The sequence below is a fragment of the Corapipo altera genome, unplaced genomic scaffold (genome assembly GCF_003945725.1).
Source record: "Corapipo altera isolate COAL_440 unplaced genomic scaffold, ASM394572v1 61411, whole genome shotgun sequence".
In the NCBI taxonomy this organism is placed as follows: Eukaryota; Metazoa; Chordata; class Aves; order Passeriformes; family Pipridae; genus Corapipo; species Corapipo altera.
The window spans coordinates 2725159-2736979 of record NW_020884875.1 but is presented as its reverse complement, the minus strand read 5'-3'; the positions used below and the strand labels follow the sequence as shown (position 1 = coordinate 2736979).

Sequence of the window (11821 nt, the reverse complement as noted above, 5' to 3'; positions counted from 1 at the left end):
GAAAAGAATGAGTTGGATGATTTGATAAAATTTTCTATCTCTATTGAGTAGGTTGGACAAACCTCTAGAGATTTATTCTGAAAATGTGAGGAGAAAAGCAGTTCCTGAGAAAACTGAGGAATCTAATATGTCTTAAAAACAGAAAGAAAATGCAAAGACCTAGAGACAAGTCAACATAAAATATATGTTGATAAGCACTTAAGAAATTTTTAACCCAAAAGAACCAATCCCTTAATGATAGGGTGACCTGCTTAGTAGATGAGGGAAAGGCTGTCAGTGTTGTCTAGCCAGATTTTAGTAAAACCTCTGGTACCATTTCTTATAGCATTTTCCTAGAGAAACTAGCTGCTCATGGCTTGGACCGGTGGACACTTTGATGGCCAGGCCCAGAGACTGGTGGTGAATGGAATTAGATCCAGCTGGCAACCAGTCACAAATGGTGTTTGCCAGGGCTCAGTTTTGGGGCGGTTCCTGTTTAACATCTTCTTAGTGATCAAGGTGAGGAGATCGAGTGTACCCTCAGTCAGTTTGCAGATGCCACCAATTTGGGCAGGAGTGTTGATCTGCTGGAGGGCAGGAAGGCTGTGCAGAAGGATCTGGACTGGCTGGATCGATGGGCCGAGACCAGTGGTATGAGGTTCAAGAAGGCCAAGTGCCAGGTCCAACCCCCGGCAGCAGTACAGGCTGGGGAAGAGTGGCTGGAAAGCAGCCCAGCAGAAAAGGACCTGGGCGTTCTGGTCAACAGGCTGAACATGAGCCAACAGTGTGTCCAGGTGTCCAAGAAGGCCAATGGCAACTTGGCCTGTATTACCCATAGTGTGGCCAGCAGGACCAGGGCAGTGACTGTCCTCCTTTACTGGGCACTGGTGAGGCCACACCTCAAGTGCTGCGTCCAGTTCTGGGCCCTCACTGTGAGAAAGACATTGAGGGGCTGGAACGTGTCCAGAGAAGGGCAATAGAGTTGGCAATAGATGTGGAGCACAAGTACTATGAGAAGCAGCTGAGAGAGCTGGGGATGTTTAGCCTGGAGAAAAGGAGGCTCAGGGGAGACCTTATCACTCTCTATGACTGCCTGAAAGGAGTTTGTGTCATGGTGAGTGTCGGTCTCTTCTCCCAATTAACAAACAATAAGTTGAGGAAATGGCCTCGAGTTGCATCAGAGGAGATTTAGACTGGATATTAGGAACAATTTCTTCAAGGAAAGGGTTGTCAAGCACTGGAATCAGCTGCCTGGGGAATTGCTTGAGTCAACCCCCTGGAGATGGTTAAAAGATGCGTAGATATGGCACTCAGGGACATGATTTAGTGGTGGACTTGGCAGTGCTGGGTTTACAGTTGGACTCCATGATCTTAGAGATCTTCTCCAACCTTAACAATTCTATTAATCTATGAATTAAAAAATTAATCAAAGAAAAGTAATAATAACATTTTTTTACTATCATAACATTAAATATTCGTTTATTGGAGAGAAGCATTAGAGAATCATAAATTTTGAAAAGATCTTTGAAACTGATGTCTCTGATTATATTTTATTTGCCAAAATCAGCAACCACATCTAGGCCAAAATCTTACACTATGAAAAAGGAATTAGGAGATTTTCACTGCTAATCTGAACAGAACCATCAGCTTCCACAAAGGTCTTTTCAAGGTATCTTCCGCTATGAACTTGGAATAGTCATAAATACATTGGAGGACTGAATAAGAACCCAAAAAACCATTGAGAAATTAGAGAAATTATAAAATAAACAAGAGGCCCCCTAACTGGGACACATGCAAAGTAAAACATTTAATTGGGAATAGTCAAATTCCCTGCTATGGAAAGAGGAATGATAGCTTTAATTTCTCCCATGTATCTAAGGGTTGTGCATCACAGCTCAAACATGAATCATTATTATTCTATACTGTAAAACAAAGGAAAGTATATGTAAATGTATGAGTGTGCATATATTTTTTGCTGGAAATATGAAATTATCTTTCTTGTATCAAAATTGTATCAATAGGAACATTATAGCTATGCTGTAGGCACAAACAACAGGACTTTTTAAAGGTCTAGAAAACCAGAAAGCTTTAATGAAAGCATTGAAAAACTGGACTTGTTTAGAGACCAGAAGTCAGTAAGTTAATAGGCAGGTGTGATAATAATTCCTGAATATATAGAAGGTTACTACAAACTAAAAAGTACAAGTAATGTCTTTTTCGTGTTAGTTCACAATTTAAGGAAAAATTAGTTTGCTCAAATTACAACAAGGCCTTTAAATTGGATACTAAAAACCTTTCTAATTTAGGTAGTGGAACAGGTTACTCAAAAGGTTAAAGTCTTACTTTTTGAAGTTATGTGAGAACAACCATCTGTCAAGAATAGCCTTCCCAAAGCCAGTGGAGTACCCACAGAGGTCTGGCAACCCTTCAGTCGTGTCATCTATGACTGCACATAGGTTCTTACCTCCAAGCCTGCAGCACTTGCAGAATATGAAGTTTTACAGTTAATCTTAAAATCCCATGGAAATTATACATTTTATTGGAGTAGTATAGGAGTCCAATCATGGCCCATGACTCTACTCCATAAACATTGAGGGAAATACAAATGTTTTTGTGCCCTCAAAAAAGTCAGAGTCATTAGATGGTGAAAACATTGTGGGTTTAAGCTTCATACTACGTCTCCATTTCCTTTTTTAATATATTCCTGCTGAATTTAATAATGTTTTAAGAATAATTAAATACATATTTTCAACCTTACATGAAATGCATTTTATTTATTTTTGTTTAAATTCAGTCTATTTCAAGAAGGGGGAAGTTCTTAAGACTTCTGCAGATTCATATCAGATGAGTAGGTGCTCTCGTGCTGAACTTTGGAATTTGTGTCTACATCACTGAAAGCAATGAAAAGTTTTCTATTACCTTTATTAGGTTTCTATCAAATTAGAGATTCTTCTCCTGAGAAAAATCTGTAAATAACACTGAATAATTTGCAAACTAGGTAAAATCTGGGGTGTAACTGCACTTGTAACTAGCATGTAAATCCAGTGAAGTCTTGGGGGTCTACAGAGAGTAGCAAAATACCAAATTAGTTTCATGTTACCCAAGGGGTAACAGATCAAGATTGAATTCATTTCAAAGAAAAACATCCATTAAAATTTCCACTGCCCCACCCAAAACCTACTGCAGAATATGCAAAATTGTAATTGAAAATTATGCATTTCTCAACTTCCAAATACACAGAACACACTCAGTGAGAATAAATCCGGGATCATTGGTGATGATAAAACAAACTGATAACAGTTTGGAAGAATTCTGATATATTTGGCTATGATTAAATAGCATAACTATGTATAATCAAGCTACTTATTGTGGATATAATGTAAATGTAGTAACTTTTCTCCTTATTACTTGTATTTGCCCCACTGGGAATATAACGGAGTCTGAGATTGCAAACAAACTTTACCAGAACCTTTAACAGAAAAAAATGACTAAATTTTCTATAATTATATGGTTACTTTTGTCGTTTTAAATATTGTACTGAAGAGCATTGTATCTCCATCATTCAAGTGCAAGACACTTAAAATGGGTTAATTCAGTATAAGTTTCTTATTTAAACACTGTTCTCCTTTAGCTGCTAGTGTAATAGTCAGTTGAAATGGTCTAATATGGTTACTGTTACAAGGATAGTATGGCAAAATCTAAGTCAGTTTAATCCATTTCAACATAAAATAATGGCATTTTATGCCAATAGAATTTTTGTTTCTTTGTTTGTGTTTTGGTTTGTTTTAATTTTTTGTTTTGTTACTGGCGGTGTTAGAAATGGACCCAGACTAGTTCAGGTTACTGCAATACAGTTCTGTAGAAAGAATTAAGTGAATTCTTCTCATCACTTACTGGCATGGAAAATACAAAAAACACCATGTCACTTATGGTGTTGCAGCAGTGTTCACACCACATTCTTACCCTCTAATAATTTGTCATCCACAAAACTTAAGGCAGTCCACTTAACTCTGTTTGATTTTGAGCACAAATACTTCAGCAGATCTCCCATTCAAGAGCTCCTCAGTGCTCTATAATAATATTTTCACAGAAAATCAAGAAAGCAACTTTGGCTTTTCTTTGCTGTGAAAATGAGCAACATTTTAAGAATAGTACAAAGATAATAGGCTTTGGCTGTTGTGAACTCATTGATCTGCCTCTATCAAAGCCATGACATACAAGCTGACTATCAACACCTAATTAAGGAGCCCTCACAACTTTTCTCGAGATTAGAGATAATTCTCTTTGTCTTACATATGGGAAATAATATATTACTCTTTTGCAACAGTAGGCAAGTTACCCTTAAAAGATCATAGAAGATCACAGAATCATCAAGGTTGGGTCATCAAGATCATCCGGTTCAACTGTCAAGCCAGCACCACCACTGTAACCCCTAAACCACTAAACCATATCACCCAGCACCAGATCCAGATGCCTCTTTAACACCTCCAGGGATAGTGAATCCACCACCTCCCTGGGCAACCTATTCCAATGCCTGACCACCCTAACAATGAAAAAGTTATTCTTATTTCTAATCTGAATCTCCCTTCTCTCTGCTAAAGGCCATTTCCTCTGGTCCTCTCATGGCAGGCGTGACAACTATACTCTGTATTTGTACAGAGCAAGGAGGTCCCCCCTGAGCCTCCCCTTTAAGTAGCTCTTTACCTCACATTTCCTTGATTACAGAGTTCCCCTGAGTTCACTTTTTCTTGTTTCCACCTAAGCACTTTGTGCTAATTCTCAAGGTAATATTACGTGTAACTATGGAAGTTGTTTTTAGAGTTTTCATTTAAGTTACTGGCCATATCTCCTCTGCTTGGCAGAGTAGAGTAGATAGGCAGCTCCAGATGTCAGAGGGACCTTTGCTCCCAGTAGTAACTTCTACTACTCCCAAGTCAGTCAGTATGCTCCTGGGCAGAAAACAGAGATGAAAAACTGTATCTCCCATCACTAGTTCCTTGAACCAGCCAGGGTCACAGAAACAGTTCATTTTAAAGGAAAAAAAAAATTAATCATATTTATTACAAATGGAGCAAAATGTTTCTGATATATGAAAGACAAAGATAGTGTGGCCATTTGGGTTAGTCTTACTATATCCCAAATCGTCACAACACCTGCGAAAGTGAATTTATCAGCTCAGTGCAACCAACAGATTTAGTTTATCTGAATGTCTTACAAGGAACAAGTTGTTTATAAAGGGTTTTGAAGATTGGGGGAAATCTAGTATTCTACTGACATATGCTATTCTATTGTCATATGCCATGTATTTAATTTAATGCTGTGGTTCTGATGTCTTTTCTGATAAACTTTAGTGAAATCTATGCTAAGAAGAATGGAGCTGTTTCAGTATCTATGAGGTTTAAAATGCAGGGTTAGCAAAATGTTAATGGAAAAAATATTTATGTATATTCTTGCAATTGCTTAGAGAAGAATTTTGCTAAAGTTTATTGGTCTGTCAGTCCGGAATATTAAAAGTTTAGCATTTTTCAGATTTGTTGGCTTTTCTATAGTGAGAAAATCCTCTTAAAAAGTGATTAAATAGCTCAATTTTTTTTTTAGGCATATTGGAGATAACATCTGTAGAAATTGGAGTTGTGGCAGTTAAGTCTATTAAGAGCAACTACTATTTAGCCATGAACAAAAAAGGAAAAGTCTACGGCTCTGTAAGTACCTTTTTTACATTCCAAATGGGTTGCAGAAGTCAGCACCATTCCCTATCTTGACTACTGAAAACCCCACTTGTCTGTGTATTACTGCTAATTAGACCTGAAGTGAGCTGTTCATCAAAATTTCATTCTCTGATAAACCAGGATCACTCCTCTACACAAACTTCCTTTTGTTTGCTAAGCTCATATCATACCAACACACATTCTGGGATTTATTATACTTACTGCTTCAGTCACATTTCTTATTAAGGAGAGGTCAATGGAGATGGTCCTACAAAATGTACTCTTGAAGGCTTGTTTTTCATTTTTCTTCATTACAGTCACATTTAGCAGTAATTCTGGGAGGGATAAAGTGTACTTGCAGTCATGGAAACTTGAGCTGATCGAGTAAACACACCAAGTCATCAAACTACAACTTTGAAGATTTCTAGAGTAGCCAGCTTTAAATTGACTGTGTTAATTAATACAAAAGATTATGGGCAGTACAGAGAGACATGAACTTGTATATCATCAGATATGCTTAGTCTGAGCAGAATTTGGTTAACATTTGGAAATTTTCCATGTATACAATATTTTTATTTGTGTTAAGTTTGGGGTTACTGATACTTTCAGGGGGAAAAAACCAGACATGAAAACCACCCAAATAATCAAACAAACAAAAACAAACCAACCCAAGAAAACCCAGTAACTATCCAAATATTTTTAGTAGAGAGCAATATGATGTATAAATCTAACAACTAAACTCAAATGTATCCTCACACGTCTGCATGATTACACAAATACCAGATTCTTCCGGTATTACATCTGGTTTGGTTTGTAATTTTGCAATGTTTTGTCAGTTCCTGGAAAGGTTATGAGCCAATCTTCAGGTTGCTCAGTGTTCAGAACATCCATAGGCTTTGTAAACAGAAGGTCACAGATAGGAACTGGGTTTATCCTCAAGTGATGCGGTTAAGCCTCCTGCTTCTGCTGAAAATAACGAATTAATGCTAATCTTAAACTAAGACTCAAGGGGCTTGAAGCCATTTGGCCTTCATTTTTAAGGAAACACTTTTACCAGGTGGGTTGAGTTCATACAAAAAATAAAAACTGTCCTCCGTCATCTGCACTGTGGCTAGTCACTCCTGGTTCAAAAGCGACCTTCTAAACTCTGTGACGGTGTCAAAGAATTATGTTAAGGAAAGATCAGAACAAATAGATGTTTCTTAAACTCCTTTAAATGTACATTTTCACTTCTAAAATTACACTCTTCAGAACTACGGGATGATCAGGGCTTAGTCCTGCTCTATTGAGAGATATAACTGTGTCCTGAGTTATTCAGTATAGTCATTGTAGGTATGCTTCTGTATATAGGTGATCATTTTACCATAAGTCAACATCTTCAATTCACACGTCTCAGTTTACAGTGTGAAGTTTAGTCATTTGTGATGGGCCAACCCAAAGCCCAAGACAAGTTTTCTTGCCCAAGTTGTTTGTCATGGCTGCTATGGTGAGAGTCCATAACCCTGTATATGTACAGAAGAAGTCAAAGCAGCTTTCATGTACCGTAGGTGGAAACTGCTGCCAGAAGATTCAGTAATTCATAATGTATTAGAAATAGTGTTGACAGGAGGATACGACTGTGGAAAGCCTTTTCTTTAATTCCAGCTGAGATAATTTTTCAATATTCACATCATAAAATCACAGCATAATGATTTATCAAAACCTATTCCATAATACTTTAGCAATTTCAAGAATGCTTCTGTTATTATTTTTCCCAGACTCCCAAGATTTGCAGTTAGCCTCATATTACTACAGTGTGACAGCTTGCAGATGGATATGAATACCAGAACCAATAAAAATTGTAAAAACACTCTTGAGCATGTGTACAATAGACATTGGTGCAGGATTATGCTGAAATTTGTTTCAAATGAACAAGGCAGTCCTGAGTAGCACTCAGACCCCTGCCAATAAGACTTCTTAAGCACATCACAACATCATCTGTTCTCTCTCTATTGTCTAAGAATAGAGGTAAAATTTGGATCTGAGTACAATTCTGCATCTGGGAAAACAAGTTAAGTAAGACTTCTATGTTTACAAAATACTTTTCCATTTGACTGACTCTCGTTGGAACGAGGGACCAAAGGAAGACTCACTATTTGGTTTCTTTAACAAAATAAGCTGCCTGCAGATAGGAGAAATTACTACAGTTTAGAACTGTGATTGGTGGCGATCTGCCTTTTAAATACACACTCGAGGTGGCATATTACAGAAAATAAGTATTAAATTATCTATATAGCTTTGTGAATACAGGCAGTATCAGTAATCACTTTGTAGAGAGTCTTCCCTTGGTAGTGTCTTCCCCAGCAATCATTGTTTAAATAACTAGTAATCCTAAAGCTGAAGACCAATTGAGTTTGAATATGTGCATATATAAATATGAACACAATGCAATTCTGTTAAGTATGCGTTCTGTGATCTTAAAGGCAACTAAAACATTAATTATTAACACAAAATTCTTACTGTATCAAAGTACTGAACATTAATTAGTTTTAAAATTCTAATTAAAGTTAATAGGTATGGAAAATATATTTTCAATAGTCTTATATCCTTTTTATTAATGTGGATACTTTCTATATATGTATTACCTGAATATCTAGGGATGTTGATTGTAATAAAAGATACAGTGTTCCTGAAATTCTTGACTGTACCATGAAAATTGTTTTATTATTCAGATTTCTTTCTTGTCTTGTTCATAGATAAATTAAAAATAGTGCATGCACTTAGTATATCATACTCTGAGATTCTGACATGTTTCTGCCTGAGCTGTGAAATGACATCTTATTTTCTGAAATGCAGAAACAACAAAATGCTAATTTTTCATTTTAATTTAATTATGTTGTAGTCATTCCACTTTTAAAAGACCTCTAAATGGAATATAAGTAGTTTGTTAAAATTGGATGGATTTGTATGTAGGAATTACTTGTTTATGAAAACAAAGCATTCTTGGCTTCAGTATAGAAAAGTAGATCTGTGTAAAAGTGCATTTAACAACATGCTTCCACATGCTTGTATTTTTTATTCCTTCTAACAAATTGACAACTGATTCTCCTTTAAAGACAGAAAACCTTAATCTCTGGTACTATAGAAAAAACTACTTTCAAGCTGTTTTAGTCAATAAGATACAGGATCATACATGATTCTTTTTTAGGCTAAGCCCATCTTCAGGTAAACAAGGTAAAAAGGCCTCACATTCATTGTAATAGCAGCATAATAGTATTTGCACCCATCCAAAAAGCCTTATTTCATGATTAGTGTACTTTAAAGGATCTTACTTTAAATAAGAAGTACGGCTATGCCATACTTATTTGTTTAACATATGGTATCAATATCTTGTTCAATATATTTAAGGGTTATATTTGTTAGAACTGAAAGATGATTAATGATTTCAAGATTGCCTCCTTATACTTTTGAGTTTATGACTGAGAACTTGATTTAATATTGTTGCCATATTCTAACACAGAGAAATTTAATTTCAGCTCTGACTAAACTATATCATTTCACTGCTATAATTATGCACTGAGTAACTAATTATATCTTTTGTTAGTTTCACTTTTTGCCGTCTAACTGATTTTGCTTTAAATACTGTGGACACAGTGAAACTTTTATTTAAATACACTGCAGAATCCTAAAGGAGTGTCAGTGAACACTTAAAATCTTCAAAATATTTTTAGAAAGTATTTGCCTTCAGTGTGCTGCAATTCTGAAATGTTATGTTTGTTCTGAATTTGTGTATTTTTTTCCTCTTTTAACAGAAGGAGTTTAATAGTGATTGCAAATTGAAGGAAAGAATAGAAGAAAATGGATATAACACATACGCATCCTTAAATTGGAAGCACAATGGAAGGCAAATGTTTGTGGCTCTGAATGGGAGGGGAACCACAAAGAGAGGACAGAAAACAAGAAGGAAAAACACTTCTGCTCACTTTCTTCCCATGGTGGTCATGTCATAGATGAACAAGCTATTTCTTTGATGAAGCTGAACCAAAGACTGTTATGTCAAGAATATTTGGTAATTCTCTTAAAGGGTAAAAGCAGAGAAATAGCCCAGACATCTATCTGCATGTTTGAAATGAGAGCAGGGGAAGCCTTTGAAGGTTTTGTACTTATTGCTAGCACATGAAATACCTTTATTTAGTTTGTTGTCGTATCTTATAATCAAAATGCAAGCTGGATCAAAGGGGATGGAATTTATTGCCAGTGTGAACATTTTTTTTTTTTTTTAATCACTGCAACAGACCTTGATGGACATAAGACAATCTGTTGCGTGATCTTCATGGGGAATGCTATTTATGGAATACTAACTCATATCAAAGTCCTTAATTGCTCATTCAAGCCTAATGATTCAATGAACAGTTAGACACGCAAGCATTTACTGGAAGCACTTGGGTCATATGCACAAATAATGACATTTCTGGAGAAGCCTTTTGGAAGAATGGATAGGATAAGCAAAGTAGTATATAACTGTTCTAACAAAATGAATAGTATGGTTTGCTTGTATGTTCTAAATTTGTTTCTTTTTATTTCTCTCTAAGTTATTTATTTAATAGGATGTTAAATATCTTTTTTATTTGAAATATTTTCCTCATTTGCTTCTTTGTTATTTTCCCTTTTTCTTAGTACTTCACAGAGAGGTTGATAGAGTAAGATGTCAAAACCTCAGAAGTACTCTGAGAATAGGTATTAGACAAGGCTTTAAAGGCAGAATTTAAAGTGTATACTCCGTCTTTTTTCTAGACTATCTTGCACTTAAGCAAAAGACCAAACAAGCAGTGCTTGGATTTATGGTATTGGCTTCTTTATATTGGAGAAATTTTTGTAGTTATAAGCACTCAAGAACAAACTTCAAAAAATACTTTGTTCAAAGGGTCTTTCTGCTATTTTGAAATTGAGAGGAGGGACCACATCTGTACTTGGATGTCAATGCATCTGTGTGTATATTCAGCTGACTTTGATTTCAGTTTGGAGCTAGGATCTAACGCATCGCAATCAGCGTGATATTCTGTAGCACACATTGGGCTGGAACCTAGATGTGGACAGCCCTGTTACAGTCACTGAGATTACAAATGTTGAAATTAAACACTAGTGTGTAATTCCTAAGTATAACATTTGGCCTCTGAAAGCTAAGCAAGAAGGCAACACAGTCCTTCACTCCTTATTCAGATAATGCTCTCATTCACCTATTTGCCATTGGTACCAACTCGTAGAATCACATGCATATAGTGAGAGCAATATCTAATTCAGGACTGAGAGACAGAAGATCCAAAATCATGCTCATCCATTTTTCAGAGATTATTACTCACATGTATATTATATATGAGAGCCAACATGACTTTCATAACCATCACAGTAATTGAAGGCTCAAAACACATAACATCTAGCACATTTTTATGAAGTGTTACTAGTCCCATGGCTTAACTTGAGCAACTGCAGTATAATAAAGTTAAGCATAATATGAAGTCTGTTCAATTAAAGGTACATAAGGTTTGTTTTATGTTTTGCTTTACTCATTAATTTTAGAGAGCTCTGGATAGCTCACCATTGTAACCATATTGAGATTCATTTTGTTAGAGCAGATAAATAGAAAACAGTACATCAAACAATTTGTACCACTGTCTTCACCTTGTATTCCATTAAATAAATAAATAAGCCTTTGCAGTGTCTTTAGTAAGAAACAAAAGTAGTATAATGTTATTTTGTTTTAAATACTTTAAGTGATAACTATAAGATTATATTGATGCTGCAGTTTATCTTCAATATTTCTTGTTGTGAAAAAGTTGGTTTTATTTTTATTGTTTGGAGACTGTATTTTGGTACAAAGGAGAGCCTTGCTTAATGTGTCTTTTTGAAAATGTTTAACCTCTATAAAGCCTGGTGTTGTTGGAATCTTCTATAACTTATTTAAGTCAATGTTTAACCAGCACTCCAATCTTAATCTGTTATTTAAATATTAACTGGGGTTTTCTTTAAAAAAAAAGGCAAAAAAATGCTTCCCCATAAAATACGAAATGGTTATATTTCCTGTCCTTAAATAAAGTCAACTGTTTTAAAACTAGGAATTCATTGAGAGACAACATATTTTTAGTTAATAGCTGATG

The 11821-nt window shown here is 35.6% G+C and overlaps 1 protein-coding gene across 1 annotated transcript in view; it reads left to right on the top strand.

Annotated features, from left to right (window-relative positions):
* The window catches only part of FGF10 (fibroblast growth factor 10), a 63907-nt gene extending 52855 nt beyond the window's left edge, over nucleotides 1–11052 (top strand). Inside the window, exons 2-3 of the mRNA XM_027635074.1 lie at nucleotides 5578–5681; nucleotides 9479–11052. Coding sequence (XP_027490875.1) covers nucleotides 5578–5681; nucleotides 9479–9676 — 302 coding nt within the window. The 3' untranslated portion in view covers nucleotides 9677–11052. The remainder of the gene's footprint in view (nucleotides 1–5577; nucleotides 5682–9478) is intronic.
* The last annotated feature ends 769 nt before the right edge of the window (nucleotides 11053–11821 follow it).